This window comes from Lemur catta, chromosome 7 (assembly GCF_020740605.2).
Source record: "Lemur catta isolate mLemCat1 chromosome 7, mLemCat1.pri, whole genome shotgun sequence".
Classification (NCBI taxonomy): domain Eukaryota; kingdom Metazoa; phylum Chordata; class Mammalia; order Primates; family Lemuridae; genus Lemur; species Lemur catta.
In genome coordinates this window covers 17,363,521-17,381,635 of record NC_059134.1, presented here as the reverse complement: position 1 = coordinate 17,381,635, position 18,115 = coordinate 17,363,521, and the positions used below count along the sequence as shown (strand labels likewise).

At 52.4% G+C, this 18,115-nt stretch overlaps 1 protein-coding gene across 8 annotated transcripts in view; it reads left to right on the top strand.

Annotated features, from left to right (window-relative positions):
* GRAMD1B (GRAM domain containing 1B) overlaps positions 1-18,115 on the top strand; it is a 180,001-nt gene that overhangs the window by 150,389 nt on the left and 11,497 nt on the right. For all 8 annotated transcript variants that reach the window (XM_045555770.1, XM_045555764.1, XM_045555765.1 and 5 more), the window contains 13 exons: positions 1,272-1,356; positions 1,904-2,007; positions 2,794-2,889; positions 4,219-4,299; positions 7,001-7,116; positions 8,972-9,128; positions 10,245-10,434; positions 12,252-12,395; positions 13,397-13,515; positions 13,755-13,897; positions 15,826-15,929; positions 16,513-16,716; positions 17,766-17,856. In XM_045555770.1, the coding sequence (XP_045411726.1) occupies positions 1,272-1,356; positions 1,904-2,007; positions 2,794-2,889; positions 4,219-4,299; positions 7,001-7,116; positions 8,972-9,128; positions 10,245-10,434; positions 12,252-12,395; positions 13,397-13,515; positions 13,755-13,897; positions 15,826-15,929; positions 16,513-16,716; positions 17,766-17,856 (1,634 nt within the window). The remainder of the gene's footprint in view (positions 1-1,271; positions 1,357-1,903; positions 2,008-2,793; positions 2,890-4,218; positions 4,300-7,000; positions 7,117-8,971; positions 9,129-10,244; positions 10,435-12,251; positions 12,396-13,396; positions 13,516-13,754; positions 13,898-15,825; positions 15,930-16,512; positions 16,717-17,765; positions 17,857-18,115) is intronic.

Below are 18,115 nucleotides of genomic sequence, written 5' to 3'. Positions count from 1 at the left end.
TTATTTATGTATCACCCTTGGGTGCCCTTCATCTACGGGCGTGTATTGTTTTTTATTTTCATTTTTTAAACTTTAAGATCGAAAGCCCTGAAAGGGCGGGATTCCCGTGTATTCAGCGGGCTGGAGGAATTTCCAAGGAGGATTTGCTAAGGTGGTGTGTGGGCAGGCACCTGTGAGAGGTGGGTGGGAGGTGAGCACAGGACCAGGGATCGTGAGACCTGCCGCTGACCAGCTGGGACAGGGCGCTTCTCTCTGGCCTTAGCTCCCTCGCTGGTACTGTGAGGGCTGGGCTAGGTGATCCTGTAAGGTTGAGAGTGAAGGTGGGTGCCTCTAGTGTGCCAGATGTGTTTTTGAATTCTCTGCTTGTGTACTTGTTCTGGCACTCGTTTTATGTTTTAGGATTTTTTTTTTTAGCACTATGTTTTAAGATTAAAAAAAAATCATGTCTGGCCGGGCGTGGTGGTTCACGCCTATAATCCTAGCACTCTGGGAGGCCGAGGCGGGTGGATCGCTCAAGGTCAGGAGTTCGAGACCAGCCTGAGCAACAGCGAGACCCCGTCTCTACTAAAAATAGAAATAAATTATCTGGCCAACTAAAATACATATAGAAAACATTAGCCAGGCATGATGGCTCATGCCTGTAGTCCCAGCTACTCGGGAGGCTGAGACAGTAGGATCACTTAAGCCCAGGAGTTTGAGGTTGCTGTGAGCTAAGCTGACTCCACGGCACTCACTCTAGCCTGGGCAACAGAGCGAGACTCTGTCTCAAAAAAAAAAAAAAAAAAAAAAAATCATGTCTTTCACACACAGCCAAGTGCTCATTGTGTTAGTCATGACAACAACACCTTCTTCCGAGAGGTGTGCTAGGCACCATCATATCCTTGGCCTTGCTGGGGGGCTGGGCAACCCCCTGGGACCCCCAGTTTACTGTCAAGGTGGTGCTGCCAGCTGGCAGAAGGCAGGACAGCAGTAGCCGGCATGATGGGTCCCAGGAAGCCCCCTGGAGGTGTCCCTCCTTCCTTTCTCTTTGTGGGATATAATGTGGGCCCCTCCTCATGTGTTCGACATCTCCTCTTTGATGGGCACTGGCTGCAAAGCATCTCGCAGGACCAGATTGTCCCTACCGTGTGGCTCCTAGGGTCTGTGGGACAACAGAGCCTCATCTTTGCCTTTTTAACACACAAGCAAGTGCTCCTCCTGCACCATCCTCCCTGACCCCGTGGAACCCTGACCCCAGGGGCAGCCTGCTAACCATGCCCATTGTCATGCAGGTGTTAAGCCCTACTTACAAGCAGAGAAATGAAGACTTCAGAAAGCTCTTTAAGCAACTTCCAGACACGGAGCGCCTCATTGTTGGTGAGCTGGGTGACCTGGGAGGGGCAGGGAGGAAGTCTGGGAGTCCCCAGCATAGCACGGGCTGCTTCTGTCTGGAGGCTGTGAGACAACCCCAGTAAGCACGCCCGTCTGGGAACAGGGAGAGAGGATGTCCAGAGCGCTGGCCCTGGCTTTCAGGGCTCAGGGCTGAGGACCAGGTCTGTGGCAGCCTCAAGAGCCCGACCTGGCAGGAGTCACTGCTGCTTCTATCTCTGCAGACGGCCCAGCGGTGGAAGGGGCTGGCATAACTGTGGGTGTGGGGAGGGAAGTGAGTTGAATTGTGTTGGTCTTTCCTACCTCTAGCTTTTGTAGCCCCCTCTGTCACCACATTCATTCCTCGGCCTCTAGGCAGTTGCACAGTGCACCACCTTTATGTTCCCGATCGTGAGATGCCAGGGACTTCCTTAGCCACCAGTTCAAGTGTCTGGCACCCCTAGTCACTGGTGGGAGACTGGTGCTGGTGCGAGGGATGACGTGCTGCAAATGCCTCCTGTCTCTGAGCCAGTCCCTGTCTCCCTCCCTACCACAGATTACTCGTGTGCACTCCAAAGAGACATTCTTCTTCAGGGCCGACTCTACCTCTCTGAAAATTGGATCTGCTTCTATAGCAACATCTTCCGCTGGGAAACTCTGGTAAAGACCTGGGGCCGGCTCCCTTGGGCTGTTCCCTGGCCTGTGGCTGAGCAAGCTGCCCTCACTTGCGTCCTTTTGCTGACTTCATGCTCCTCCCAAGCCTGTGTGTAATCAACAAAAGCACATGCCTGAGTCTTGAAGGCTATCTAGTTCTGAGTCCCAATATTAGGATTTCCTCCACCGTGTCTTCCCCGCCTCCCTCCCTCTTGGGTGTGGGACAGAAGACTTCAGAGCATTTGCTTTTGGCAAACGCAGGTGACTATCCGGCATGAGTTAGCGCAGAAGGAAGCATAGTAAAGTGGAAAAAAATATATTGGCCTTGGGACTCAGAAGAACTAGCTTTCACACTTTCTGGGTTCTGCAACTACTTACCTGTGTGATTTTAGGCTAGTCCTTTCTCTCTTTGCCTGTTTCCTCATCCTGTGTGATTAGGTGGAAAAAGATTAACTAGGTGACTTTTATGGTCCCATCCAGTGCCAGTGTTCTGTTTCTGTAAGTGGCAAATAATAGCAGGACCTCTGTGTACTTAGCAGACTGTAGAAATGAGAAAGGAGGCTTCCTGGGCCAAGAGTGTACCCATGGCTGTGGATGAGGCTCAGTCCCTACCTTGCTGTGTGGCCTTTGTGAAATAAGGGGGTAAACCAGGTGATCCCTGCCAGGGCTAGGAGTGATGTGAACTGTGATCCGGTTTCCCCTGTCTGTACTGCGGCCGTGTGAGCACTCCTTGCCCGACTCCACTAATGCCTCCTCTTGCTGTTCTCTGTTCTCTGTGCCGTTGGATGTCAGCTGACAGTCCGTTTGAAAGACATCTGCTCCATGACTAAAGAAAAAACAGCTCGCCTCATTCCCAATGCCATCCAAGTTTGCACTGATTCAGAAAAGGTAAGCGGATTTGGATTCTGGCCTTTCTACTCCCCCTGCAGCCCCACCCCACTCCCCGCATTCCTTCTGCCCTCCAAGTGCACTAATAGGACTGGGGGGAGGGCCAGTGAGGGTGATGTGGATCCCAGGAACCTCCTCCTGGGTGGGCTGGGTGGTTGGAGGCTGAGCAGGGGAGGGTGGATTGGCAGAACATTTAACTTGGAGCCAAAACACCTGAATTTGAGTCCCTCGACTGTGAGCATGCCATATAACCTCTCTGAGCCTCAGTTTTCTTGTGTGTAAAATGGAGCCAGCAATACCTATTTAACAGTCTTGAAATAACATCACATATTGGAAAACACTACATTGTAAGGCACTATGTGAGTGGATGTAGTCATCATTTCACGTCAGCATAGCTGATTATATCTCAGGAGGAGGAGTGTGATGGAAATGCGGTGTCCCTGTTATTAATAGTATGGGGAGAATGTGGTAGGTCAATTTAAGGACAGAGAAAATAGTGAACTTTAGCTTTTCACCAGAGCCTTAAGACTAACAGATTCAAGGCTAGGGTGGACTAGGTTTCTGCTGAAGACAAAGTGTGTAGTTCCTTTGGACTTGGGCAGTTCAGTGGCAAGAACCAGCAGACTTGGGGTCAGATAGTCTTTGGTTGGAATTCTGTTTTCGATGCTAACCAGCTATGTGATACTATATGTTGCCCAACCTCACCAGCCTGTTGCTGTCTGTTAGTGGCAGCTTTGTTTATTGCGGAAGTCTTTTTGTATGGTTTAAATGAAATAGCATTTGTGGAGCACCTCATAGGGGGTCAGTAAAATCTGGTTTTCTGTTGCTTTTTTCCCTGCGTATTATAAAGGATCTTCAATTATAGATAAAGAACAGGGTCTCTTTCTGTTCTGTTCCTTGTACCCCAAACATATAGAAGAGTGCCTAACACATGCTAATACTCAAATATTTGTTGAATGAATGAAAAGTCAGTGGGTTTATCTTGTCCTTCCGTTCAGGCTAGTTCACAGCTCACCCCTTGCCCAGTTCCAGGAGGTAGGTGAAGGACATCTTTTGCGGAGATGAGAATTTCAAACCAGGGAGAGAAGCACTGAGGAAGGTGTGGCTAAAAATTGAAAGACCTGGTCACAGTGGGGACTCAGGTCCCAGGTGCCCAGACCCCAGTGTGCTGGCCCCATCGCTAATGCAGCTGTGTGTGATCACGGGTCACTGAGAGTCGTTAGTATTTGAGGATGAGCTCAGTATCTTTTCTTAAAGGAAGGAGGACCATGTCTCTATTATATTGTACATCTGAACAGACATCTCTCACCATTTTCTCTTGCAATCTAGCACTTCTTCACTTCATTTGGGGCCCGGGACAGGACGTACATGATGATGTTCCGGCTCTGGCAGAATGCTCTCCTGGAAAAGGTAGGTACTGGCCGACCATGTCCTTCAGCCCCAGCAGGAATGCCCACCCAGAACATTCTGTCCCCTTGGGTGTGGGCCCGGTGGAGAGTTTGCTTTTACTGTGCATTGGCCAGTTCCAGAGAAGCCCACGTTTCCTCAAAGTTCTGGAAATCCCCCAGACGTGGTGAGCAACACATTCTCCCTCTAAGGGTATTGTCCTGGGTCCTGGAAGTAGTTTACCCTCTTCTGTGTATGGCCTCAGGGCTGCCAGGAGTAAGGCACTCAGTGACTTCAGGCACTTCAGTCTCACTGCTTTAAATGTACCAGGATGTGTTTTAATCAGGTATGGTAAGAGACACGCTGTCACGAAGGAAGAAGTTTTCATGACATATTCACAGAGCCCCAGAAATGGGAAGCACAGTATGTCCTGCAGGACCACTCAGGGATGTGCCGGGGTGTTGGGAGGCAGGGGGAGTGAGGGCAGAGTGCGGGCAGGAGCCTTGGTAGTGGTTTCTGCAGGAAGGAGTGGGTGAGGTGGGGGAGTAGGCCAGCAGGTTTGGGGTTGGCTACTTTGGCTACTTTTAGCAGGCTTCAGGGCACAGGGGCTGTCTCTGGTTGCCAGGAACCTGGCCTTGGGGTAATTAGGACAGGGGAATATGATCTGGAGCTAGATGAAGGGACAGTTGGGAGCGTGGGCTTTGGATTGGTTGGCTGCATGTGAAGGGCATGCTCCCAGATGAGTTGATTACTCTCTCTACTGATTTGCTAACCCTGGTGGGTCCCTCGCCAGCCAGCAAGGCCCCAAGTGCTAGAGCTTCCAAACTATAGAAAATAAGAAAATATGGTTAACACAGCCACCAATTGACTACTCGTGTTTAAATGACACTGAGGAGACACAGATGAAGGAGGTGCATGGTCCCTGACCCTAGAGAGTTCCTCTCAGATGCAGTCGGGTGTTAGGAAACTGTCTGCAAGCCAGTATGTGTGTGTGTGTGTGTGTGTATATATATATATTTGTGTGTGTATTATTTTCCCCCCGTGTTAGTTAATTTTGTTTTTCTATATGTATGATTGACATATATGTATTTAAACATATAAATGTATTTGCCTTGACTCCAGCTCAAACTAGTTACCATATAAGAAAACTGAGCAGATTTCTTATTTAGACTTTCTTCTGATCTGACAGTTGATAGCTCTGGTATCAATCCTGAAAACTTACTTGAGCTGAGGTCCTCTGCCTTTATTATCCATCGATAACAGTAAAATGATAATGTGTTTGAGTCTCCACTGGCAGGTTTGAATTTCTAGTTCACCACCGTTGCCATTTCTAAATAAGACACAGGGTCATCCATACGCTTCGCAGATGCCCTTGCAAAAGAATCGTGAGAATTTCTGCATGCTGAAGGGGGTCTGCTAATTGTGTTTGTCCCAACTGTGGGCAGCCACGTTGAGCCAGGTGGACCAGCCTTCACTGGTCAGGGAAGGCTGCCTGGAGAAGGTGGCCAGTGAAGCAGGGTAGGACATGGTTTGGCAGAGAAGCAGATGTGTCCCAGGTGAAGTGAATGTTGCACATAAAGGCCAGAGATGGTTGGGGTGACGGGTTGCAGAGAAAGGAGGAGGAGGTGCCTCATGGGCCACTGTGAGGGTCTGCACTGAGAGCTGCCGCCCCCAAACCCTGCTGGCCCAGGCAGTCCTCCGAATGCTGGCTCATGGTGTCCTGCCAGCTGTCTGCTTCTTAAACCATGTTTCGAAAGAGCCGGCTTGGTGAGCTCTCAGACTCTTTACGAGGTCTATTGTTACTGACATTCTTGGAGTTTGAGGTTTTTTTTTTAAAGATATTGATTACTCCTGTTTTTCTTCGTGCCCTTGCCGTCTTTCCCACGCACTTATCCCACCACCTTCTCCCCTTCCTCCCAATCATGGTCTCCACCTCTGACCTTTGACATTGCTCTGCCTCTCTCCAGAGACTCTGAACCCCATGAGAACCAGCTTTTCTTAGGACAGTGCTTTGAGGGAGGACCCGTAGGTACCCAGTGAAATAAGGAAACACTGGAACTAGTGCGTAGAACTGTGGGCAAACCGATTCCACTTCAGAATAAGGAAGTATTCAGGTAGTCAAGGAAGGGCTGGACCCCTTATACTATGAGAATGTAGAAAACTCTTTGGAATCACAGGACCTCTTCCGCTATGGAATGGGCCATCTCTGTGGTCTAACCTCATTCTTGGAAGCGATCCAATAGGGCCTGCATGAGCACAGTTAATATAGGAGATTTATGTGGTGGGTGGGAGACTGGATCAGGGACCTCTGGGTGCTCATTCAGAGTCCAAATCAGAAGCTCTGGGATCCCGGGGCCGCAGAGCAACATGGGCTTATGCCACTAATGCTGAACGTCATCAGTAGGAACAGAAGATGGGGCAGGTACCATCCTCCAGGGGCCAGTGGGTTCCATTCTGCAAACCTCTGTTGAGGGAACAGGCAAGGAAAGGCCATGTTCCAGGCTTTGCCAAAATCCGTATTCCTTGGCAGGAGATTGGCCTCTTACTGAGATCCGTAGGGTGCATGGAGTGGTCATGGAGGTGGCTGCTCTGCTCTAGTGCAGCTAGGGAGAGAGAGAGCGATGGCTCCTGCCCTCCAGGCGAGCTGGCCCAGCCCAGTGCCCCTGTGCAGAATGGGGGGACTTGAGAAAGGAAGGGTCAGAGTTGCGTCTTTTCCCCCCTACAGCCTCTGTGCCCCAAGGAGCTCTGGCACTTTGTTCACCAGTGCTATGGGAACGAGCTGGGCCTCACCAGTGATGACGAGGACTACGTGCCCCCCGATGACGACTTCAACACGATGGGGTGAGCAAGGGTTGGGTGGGTTGGGGGGCAGGATGGCAGGGAAGTCCTTGCTGGGGAAATGGCATCTAAGTGAGGCCCTGGAGCAAGTGAGGGAATGAGCCAGGGGGGTACCTGGGGGAAGAACATTCCAGGCAAGGGGGCAGCAGGCAGGCCAGTGTGGCTGCAGAGTGAACAAGAGGGATGTGGTGGAGATGAGTTTAGGGAGACGGAGGGGGCGGAGTCTGAGAGCCTTTTGGCAAACGTGATGATTGGCTTTTACTCAGAGTGGGATGGGAAGGTTTTGAGTGGATGATGGATCAGATCTGACTTAACATTTTAGCAGGATCACTCTGGCCTCTGTGTTGAAAATACACTGAAGGGAACCAGGGCAGGAGCCGAGAGACCCGTTATAAGAGGCTGTTGAATTATTTAGGTAATTTAGATGAGAGACAGTGGTGGTTTGGACCAGGAGGGTAGCAACAGAAATGGCAATAAGTGGTTAGTTCCTGAATATAGTTGCAAGGATTTGCTGATGGAACCAAAAGGAACCAAAGTAGCTTCAAGGTTTTTTTGGTTTTACCATCTGGAAGAATGGAATTGTTCTAAATGAAGATGGGCAAGACTGCTGGTAGAGCAGGCTTGAGGGGAAGATTGGGAGGGTGATTTTAGGGAAGTTGAGATTGAGATACCAGTTAGCAAAGTGGAAATGTTAAGCAGGCATTCAGGTATGAGCGTGGAATTCACGAGAAGCCTGGGCTAGGGCCAGAAACTCCAGAGTTATTAGTGCATAGCCATGAAATGGGCTAGAACCTCCAAGTGACGGAGTGAACATAAAAAGAAGTTCAAGGACTGGGCCTGGGAGCTCTCAACAAGAGGAAGAAGCAGCCAGGGAGATCTTGGAAGAACATTCAGCCCGGGAGGAGGCATGCTGGGATAGTTGCATATCCTGGAAGCCAAGGGAAGGAACTGAAGGAGAAGGGAGAATCACTGTGTCACGTGGGGTCGATAGGGCAAGGAAGATGAGAACTGTAAGTAGACTGGCGCAAAGCACGCTTGAGGTTAGAAAGGTAGGCGCAGGCTTGGTGGCAGTGCGAGGGGCATAGAGGAATAGAAAGTGAAAGCGTGGAGTGTGCAGTGGTGCTTAGACCTGGGCTCGGGTACAAACAGTGGCGTCACTTCACCTCTGTGCGTACCCATCTGATTATCTCTAAAATGCAGGAAGTGATTTGCCGAGAGTTGTCACACATGTGGAAGATACGTAGAGTGTAAGTCAGATGTTGATGATCATGATGAAAAAGATGATGATGGCTCCCTTGGGAAGGGCTGCAGTGGCATCCTGAAGTGTCCCTAGAAGGACACCCACCTTCATCTCAAGGAGCTTTCCATCCTAGATGTACGATGTGGAGGAGTTTACTAGTCATGATCTAGAATGTGGGCAATAGCACTGAGGGAGCACTGTGTCCAGAGTCCTGTCTTACTCACTGTTTGGGAAATGAAATATATGCTCAGAACCCAGATCTTTGATTCAGAGGGTCTGGATGACATGGGTACTGATGGGGCAAAAATAGCTTAAGATGAATAATAGTGGTCATATTATTAATAGGTAGGCATAAATCTAAGGAGGTTGCCTAGAAAAGGTGAGTTTAGAGCCAGAAACTTTACACGGGGGACTGGGACGGGTTGGGTGAGATGGAAAGGAGGTTTCAGGAGTAGATTGGGAGGGAGGAGGTTGATCTTGGTGAGAGAAAGATCATACACAATGCCAAGAAGCAGGAAATCCCATCGTTTTGGATGGGTAGACAGGTCTGAGGTTCTTAGAATCCTTGTCCATCTTGACCACTGAGGTTAACACGGGCTCACTGGCCTCTTCTCTCAGCTACTGCGAGGAGATCCCTGTTGAAGAGAACGAAGTGAATGACAGCTCATCCAAGAGCAGCATAGAGACCAAGCCGGATGCCAGTCCACAGCTGCCCAAGAAATCCATCACCAACAGCACACTGACATCCACGGGCAGCAGCGAAGCCCCCGTCTCGGTATGGGCAGCCGGCCCTCTGCTTCCACCCTCGGCCCTGTGGCCAGGGCTACCTAGCTTAGTTAATGCCACAGGCACCCAACCTGGGGTGGGTAAGGAGGAGGTTGATTACACTGTGGTCAGTTTATTCAAGGAGACATCCTGGAGCGGGTGGGTTCTTTGTATTCTAGTGGTGTAGTTCCAGGGTCCAGAGCTAGGTTCTGGGTGCCTGGGGTACCAGGTTGGGTTTGACTCTGAGCCGATGAAAACCATCCCCCCAGTCCATTGTGTGAGCTCTGCTCTTGGAAGGCTGCCCCAGACCAGCCCCTCTGGTGAACTATTCCAGGTCTTTTTTCACTGCCTCGATCTGACATCAGAGTCATGCATGGATATAGAACTGTAGAACTGTGATTGTTTATTCCCTCATTTGATTAATATTTAGAGTTCCTAGTGCATGCACTGTGGTCTGTTTTCCAACTGTGCTAGACTCTGTGGAAGCTACACAAATGTGTAGGAGGCCTCAGTCCTCTGGGACTTGGTTACAGAGGAGATAGAATCTTGATGAAGGAAGAGGGTCAGGGCATGTGCTGGCAGGCAGAGTGGGAGGGTTCCTCAGGAAAGGATTTCCCAAAAAAAGGAGCCTTGTTTTCCAGTGGTTTAGAGGTCAGAACATCTGGCCTTAGAATGAAAACATTGTTCAATTGATGCCTAGTCTTCATTTTCTGTCCCCAAGGTCATCTTTCAAATGTAAAGGATTGTATTGATTCCTTTCCAAGGCTAAGGGGAAAATGAGTCAAAAAATGCTTATGAAGCCCTTTGAGCTTCTTAGGTGAAAACAGTACTACCTGGAGCAGGCCGGCATTGTTACGGCGTGGTGGGGGTGTGGCTGCAGGAGAGGCCCTGGCCGTGGAAGAGCCAGCTCTGTCCTCTGCGGCACGTGGCGTGCTGTTGGGATGGCCAGTGCCCCCGTATGTGTCCGCTCGTCTTCCACAGCAGAGCGGGAAGGACCCCAGAATGTGACTCCAGCCCAGCCGTGCTGGGATCGTGAGGGCTGCCCAGACCGGGTCCCTAACCTCCCTTTGGAGAGTGGGTCCAGAGCAGATTGCCCCGGTGGGTGACTCCTCTGTCTCGGCCACAGTTCGACGGGCTGCCCCTGGAGGAGGAGGTGCTGGAGGGAGACGGGTCCCTGGAGAAGGAGCTTGCCATCGACAACATCATAGGGGAGAAGATTGAGATCATCGCTCCCGTGAACTCCCCTTCGCTGGACTTCAACGACAACGAGGACATCCCCACGGAGCTCAGCGACTCCTCTGACACCCACGACGAAGGTGGGCACATGAAGATGGGTCTGAAGCATCCCTTGCCCTCCCCATTGTGTGGGCCAAAAGGAGGCCTCCACGTGGGAACTGGAGTCAGTCTCTGGGTTCCTGGTGGAAGGGAGGGTGACAGAGCCTTTGTTGAAAAGGTACATTTGTTATTATCACACAGCTCTTTCTTCAGGTGTTCGCTGCAGGATTCTCATCGTTCTGTGTTTGTCTGTCTTTGCTTGACAGATAATGGATTGTTCTGCCATCCAGTGTTGTCACTAAATGTACCCCCTGTTGACTCTGTCCCTCACAGGCAGGCAAGGCAATGTTTATATGCCAGGAGGAAGGCGCCAGTCAGCTGCTCCTGGGAAATTAAATTTTTAATAGATGTGAAAGAAAGCCGCAAAACTTGTTAGTGACTCCAGCGTGGGGTGTTTGGGCTAGGTGATGAGAAAAAGCGTTGCTGGGTCAGATAGGTTTTGGAGACTTCGTCTTCTCTCTAATTATTCTAAGCAGGTAGCTTCTTGCTTCACTCCTGTGTCGGGTTAGCTACGGGGCCTCACTTGGGAACGTGCTGCTTCTTGCATTGCATGGAGAAAAGCTCAGTCCTCAGCACTCATGAAATTGGTTGGTGGTTTTGCCCCATCGCATTGGTGCTAGGTTATGACTAGTGAGGGTACCCAGGCAGTGCTCACTCGTGGATCCGTGAACAGTCTCTCGTAGGGGACACCTGTTGTAGTTTTCTGACCTTTGATTGGGCTGCCCACTCTGAGCTAGGATCCAGAGCCAGTGCAAATGCCTGCACAGGTTGGGTACCGCCTAACGCCGGGGGTGCCAGTCACGTAAACTGAGATGGGACTAGCACCCAGACTGCGCTTGTGCAGTGGCAATCTGCGCAGTCTTAGGCCCTGTCCCTGTAGGATGTTCCTCAGTTCTTCTCTGAGTCTGCCCGGGGTTCAGAGATCTCAGCCTCCTACTGAGATCACATACCCGCCCATGCGGATGCATAATTAGGGACTGTGGGGTTTGGGGGGAAGGCTAGGGCTTTAGCACCTCTCCTGTACCCCCAGATGCATTCTCCTGTAGCAGCCAGAAAATCTGGGAAATTCTCTGGTTGGCAATATTCTGCATATTCTCAGGGTGCTGCATCCCTGAGAATGAAGGAAACTCCACTTCTGGAACCTCCCAGACCTTGCTGGGTGCCCCTCCTTTTGGCTCATTCTGATTCATATTCCTCTTTTGCTATATGCTAAAGCTGCAGTCATAAGTTTAAAAGGCGGGATATTGGAACCTTGGCAGAAATAGATGCCTTGTGAGGAGGGAAAGCAGGCCCGAGTAGCTAGGGTTTGCAGCCCGTCGGGTGAGCCCCGGCCTTAGCAGCTGTTCTATAAACAGATGGTTCCTGATTAATCTGCATCCCATGAACACACCCATGCGTGGTTACGAAGCCGTTGGTTGTCAACTGTAGTTAACATACAGACTCTCGATAACCCATTCTTTGGGTTCAGGCAACCTCAGGAAGTAGTCATTTATTTGAATTTTAGTCTAAGACCAACTGAATTAGGGAGGTTGAAAGTGTAAACGCAAAAGTACATTCCCGAGCTCTTTGTAAAGGATGAATGGACAGTGTCACCTAGACAGGCTGCATCCCAGAGAAGGAAAGAAACCGAAGCCAACTCACAGAGCGCGTAGCCCACAAGCCCAGCTTCCTGGCTCTGTGGGCTCTGTGGTGGCTGTGTCCACATTAGCCAGGGTCATGACTGCTCTGGTAAGATGTCCCTGGGGTCCCCTGCCCCTCTGCCGTCACTGTCTGCTTCCTAATGCTGTCTTTCGTGCAGGGGAAGTCCAGGCCTTCTACGAGGACCTGAGCGGTCGGCAGTATGTGAACGAAGTCTTCAACTTCAGCGTGGACAAGCTCTACGACCTCCTTTTCACCAACTCGCCCTTCCAGCGGGACTTCATGGAGCAGAGGCGCTTCTCTGGTCCGTTCTGCGGCAGGCCCCACCCCCAGCCCCGCCACTCTGTCCACGCTACTTCCCTCTCTCTGTTTGCTCCCTTCTCCTCCCTCCTTTGGCCACCTGGTGGCCCAAACACCCTCTTTCCGGCCTCCCACGGTGCTGAGCTCCCTCATTCTGTTGCCTTCTCCTGCGCGGGCACATGGCCCCACACTCGCCCTACACTCACCGCTGCGTATCAGACACTGCGCCGACCCTGAGACTTCCCTGAGAATGAGCCCTGCCAGGTCTCTGCCCGCCCAGGGCTCACCGCCTGCTGAGGGACACAGCTCCCACTCGCTGGGAGGCAGCTATGCTGTGCCACGCGTGCTGTGTTGTCCCGTCCAGTCCCCACAGCTACCCTGTGTGCGGGCCTTGCGATCCCCACACTGAGGTTGCTGAAACCCAAGCTGCGGGTGCCGCCCCATGTCGTGCAGCCGAGAAGGGGCTGGGCTGGGCTTCACCTCTAGGCCTGGGGCTTCGCGCTTGGGCCCTGCCCTCACCCCTGCTCTCCCCACAGCAGGGACTCCGGCTCTGGCCCAGCAGAGCTGCTGAGCATCCCACTCGGTGACAAAGCGTTTGGGCACCAGCGTCCCCGTGTGCCAGGAGGAGAGGACATGCTGAGGGCATGGGGAGGTCATGCGTCAGAGGAGAGGACTTGTTCCCAGGGGACCCTAGGCCCTCGCCACAGTAACGCCAGTGTTGCCAGCACCCCCGTAGGTGGCCCTGAGACCTCCTGTCCCAGCCCCAGGAACAATCAGCTTTCTGGAGCCTTGTGTAGAATTTCGGCAATGCTACAATGAGCCTCTTTCTGCTCTCACTCCCCCTCCTCCCACCCTCCCCCCGGCCCTCAGGCTCCCATTGGCTTCCTTTTGGGGGCCAGTCGGGAGTCAGCACAGTCAGGAGAAGTTCACTTGGAGGGGAAGTTCGCATGTGGGGAGGGGGCTGGGCGTCCCCTGCCTCATCCCAGGGCTCTCGTCCACCCTCAGATATCATCTTCCATCCGTGGAAGAAGGAAGAGAATGGGAACCAGAGCCGAGTGATCCTTTACACCATCACCCTCACCAACCCGCTGGCTCCCAAAACCGCCACTGTCAGGGAGACGCAGGTGAGCAGAGACATGGCAGGGGCCAGCGAGAGCGGGGCCCGAAAACCCCCTGCTCCGTCGCCAAGGATGGAGGACAGATGTCGGGAAGAAGTCCTCAGTGCAACTGTCATGCTGCCATCTCCTGTGGCTCTGGGTCTTCCGTTCAGCCGTCCTGGGGTGGGGCAGGGGAGTTTGGAAAAGGAGGTTTTCTGAATTTCTTGCCCCTCCCAGTTTTGTGCAACGGATTTTCCTCCGCACAGACCATGTACAAGGCGAGCCAGGAGAGCGAATGTTACGTGATCGACGCCGAGGTCCTCACCCACGACGTGCCCTACCACGACTACTTCTACACCATCAACCGCTACACGCTCACCCGCGTGGCTCGGAACAAGAGTCGGCTCAGGTGCGGGCTGCGGAGGGCCCGGGGGGCTCCGGTGGGCGTCTGTACGTGAGAAAGCATTCACGTGCTCCGACGGGGAAGGAGGAGGCCGGGCATGTTTGCTGCCGACTCTCTCCTCATTCTCCCTTCTCTCTGAAGCCTTCGGGGAGTCCCTCCCGTCCCTGTTGTGAGAGGGAGTTAATTATTCTCTCTACCACGTGTTCCCTTTACCACCGTGCTCACCTGTTTAGTAAAACTTTTATAACTACCGCTATTTATTGGCTGTCTGTGGCTTATAAAGTACTGCATAGGTGCTTTTCCTACATTCACTGGAGTCTTCAGAACAATGCAAGGAGGTGGATTTATCAGAATATGAGTTTCATATAAGTAACTTTGCCGAGAGTCCTGTCCCTAGTGAGTGCTGAAGCCCAGCTCTGGGACGTGTAAACCTGTGCTCCTTCCCTGTTGCCGCGTTTGTGCCACCCATGTGCGTTGCCGTTGGCCTCCCCGTCACACAGGGAGCTCCCCGAGGGCAGGAATCTGTTCCCTTCGCCAGGTTATTCCCAGCACTCAGCACGGGCACCTTTCAGAGGCTGGAAAATGTTGACTGCGTGAATAATCAGTTTTGGGCACTGTAATGTGCTTTCAAAGGAAGGGACAAATTTAGACCCTGACGTGTTGAGAAGCTTGTGGTCTAACTCAAAAGTCAGGACACGTGGCCATTTGAGAAGCATCAGATTTTTATACCTGTATCTTAGACCCAGTTCTTTTGGGTGTAAGGAGCAGGAATTCACTCACATAGTTCCTGTAAAATAGGGGGTTTAGTAATAGGTTGCACAGAGATCTCAGGGAATCAGGAAGAGCACCTCAAGCAGGGCCTGCATCTTCCTCATCCTCCTCCTCGTGTTTTCGAGGAGGTAGAGTCTCTGCCGCTCTCTGAGCATGCACCCGTCCCTCCAACTCCCTTTTCTTCCTCCCTCTGCATTTTATTTGCCTCCCTTCTCCCTCCTGTTCCTCTTTCCCTTTCCTCCACGGTGTCTAGGTTTCTCAACCCCGGGTTCCTCGGGATCTTCCAGCTGTGTGTCTTTGCTGCGCAGTCCACGCAGAGGCAGCTGGTTGACCTTGGATAGACCTTTACAAGGCGATGCGCATCCTTGATGCAGTGAACCGGCGTTGGCAGGGCGAGTGAGGGCTCCAAGTCTAGGCGTCCTGCTGTCAGGCCATGGGTGGAGGTAGCATCCCCAAGGAGGAGGCTGAACCGCGGGGTGGAGGGAGAAGCTGGGAGAAGCTGTGGACAGATGCAGATGGACCTGAGGAGACGACACAGAGCAGGGCTGCGGTGCGGGGGACGTGGGCAGCAGTGTGGCCAGCGACGGGGAGAGTGAGCGCTGGTGTGGCTGGGCTGCAGTAGAGAGGTGGGAGCCGGGGCGGCAGCGGATGATGCTCTTAAAGGTGAAAGTGATGAAACCCCAGAGCTTGACTCGGACTTGGAAGTCTCTGGAGAAGGAAGAAGGACCCTGACAAAAGAGTGGCCCATCTTGGCTTTGTTTCAGTGTCTGTTGCTCAAAAGGGCCAAACTTCAGGCCAAGCCTCCCTTTGGCTGGGCGTCAGGCTCCCCGGCCCCCTCTGGAGTCCCCGTGGGAGGAGGCAGTGTGGCCTCACGAAGGAGCTCTGGGCTTGGAGTCGGCAGCCCTCGTGGTTAGCCTTCGGGCTGCTTAAATACTCTGAACCTCAGTTTTCTCCTCTGTAACGTGAGGATAAATCCACTAGGTCCGCTGACCGCAGCAGGTGGTCGGGAGATCAGGTGATGTGCTGGACGTGAAGGACCTGTTAACTCGCACAGTGCAGAACACGTGTGAAGCTGCTTTGGCCTTACGTCGAATTTCCCTTTTCTCCCGCGGAAGACCGTCCACCCAGGAAATGACCAGTCTTGTTTCTGGCTTGTTCCTCAGGGTCTCCACAGAGCTGCGCTATCGTAAACAGCCCTGGGGGTTAGTGAAAACCTTCATCGAGAAGAACTTCTGGAGCGGGCTGGAGGACTACTTCCGCCATCTAGGTGGGCTAGTCGGGCTGCAGAAACGGGTGAACCGCACGGCTGTCACCCAGCGCTCAGGGGAAAGGGGAACATGGAGAATGGGGGCAGAGACTGAGAATGATTCCATAGGGTCCCCAATTCTGCCCCAGAAATGGATACCAAATTTTTCATGTATGTGGACGTGTGCGTTTTTTCAAGAGACTATGTCTATGCTTTTATCATTAAGGCATCTGTAATACCCCTCCCTGCTAATGAGCCACAGATCTAGTGATACTGGTATTCTCTGTTACGAGAAGGATCTGCAAATCGCCTGTGAGTGCATCCATTGAGGCAGTGTGTGGTGTGCCCCAGACTGTACACAGAGGGTGCAGATGTTCGGAACATAGGGCTCCACACGATGTTGGACGGCCCCAGAGGGGACTGGAGTGGGGCTGGGTCCCAGGAGTACTTTCTGAGGCTCATGGTCACCGCTGAGGGTCATCTGGCTGTCCAGCCCCCTTCCCAGACTGTGGTATGGGAAGATGGTTGCCCCAGAGACTTGCTTGTGAAGGCCACTGTGTTGGGTTGAAGGTGGCCTCTGACGTGGTCCTTTTGTCTCTGACAGAGAGCGAGCTGGCCAAAACGGAGAGCACCTACCTGGCTGAGATGCACAGACAGTCTCCCAAAGAGAAGGCCAGCAAGCCCCCGACGGTGCGGAGGAGGAAGCGTCCCCATGCCCACCTGCGGGTCCCTCACCTGGAAGAGGTGATGAGCCCTGTCACCACGCCCACTGACGAAGACGTGGGCCACAGGATCAAGCATGTGGCAGGTGTGTGCCCATTGGGGGTGGGTGGTATGGATTGGGGCTTTGGGCAGGAGCTCATTTTGTACCTTGGGTATGATGTCTATGTCATTTGAACATAACTCACTAAATCTGAGACTCCCATTGCCCTATGTATTTCTCTTTGCCCTTTAAGTTCCTCAGTCCCTGCTGAACCCATATATGTGCTCTGATTAACAAAAGGTGTCTTTTATGTTTATGCCTCTGTATTGCCCAAGCTCCATGGCTACCTGCATGGCCTCAAATATGTAGTTTCCAAGTTCTTGGGAAATATACTAAGGAGAATCCAAAACTCAGACCCCAGTCATGATCTCATAACGCAAGGATCAGGGAGTCCAAGGCAGCCCCCCTGACGTAACCCCATAGCCCACCAAGGGCCTGCCCCGCCAGGCTGTGGACTCCCTTGATATCTCTTCCTCTTCCCATCCAGCCATTCAAAGCCACATGTTTTTGCTCAACTATGGAAACCTTGGACTATACGGGGACTTAGAGACCAACTAACCCTGCATTTCTCCGGCTGTGCTCTGCACATGCCTGTGGGTTCATCAGAGCTGGAGGGGGAGAGAGAGCCAGCCTCCCATGTCCCCGTCCCCAGCTTCACCCCCAGCACTCCTGCGTTGTGTGTTGTGCACATAAGATTTCTGACTGACACTGCATGTGTGTAAACTGACTCGCAGAGAGCGTACGTGACTTGTCCAGCACCACGTAGCTGATTAGGAATAAAACCATAGCCGCAAGCTGGCTCTAGCCCAGTGCCGTTTCTCACTTCGCCCTGCCTGTGTGTGTGCCAGCTACACATAGGTCTGTTGATTCTCTCGTTTGTTCAGTGTTTGCCTGACTGAACCAATGCTGACCTTGCCCTTGAGGAGTTTGCCTCCTCCTGTTGGAGGGCTGGGCACATCCCGTCATATCGTTGCTGTGACAGCATCGTGGACAGTTCTCCACTGTCCCCTGACATTCACCGCTTGACCAGTGTCACGTAAGAAGTTGGTGGACTTGTGGGTCACCATAGTGATGGCCTCTTTGTCCTCCCGCAGGTTCCACGCAGACACGGCATATCCCCGAGGACACCCCCAACGGCTTCCACCTGCAGAGCGTGTCCAAGCTGCTGCTGGTTATCAGCTGTGTGTAAGGGACTCCAGGCTCTCCTCCCCCCCACCACCACCGCCTGCCTGCCCCTGCCTGGTGTCTCATCCATAGCATTGAGTGCCCTTACTGTTTTCCCTGTTGTTTTTTTCTTCATCCTCTAGTCTTGTCTGTCGGGATTGGTTGCTCTGTCTGTCATTTCTTACCTCTTTGCATCTTTTTCTCTGTTTTGTTCAGTATATACTGTGTGCTAGGCCTTCAGGAGAAAATGCTGCACGCAACATCCGTGCCCTTTAGGAGC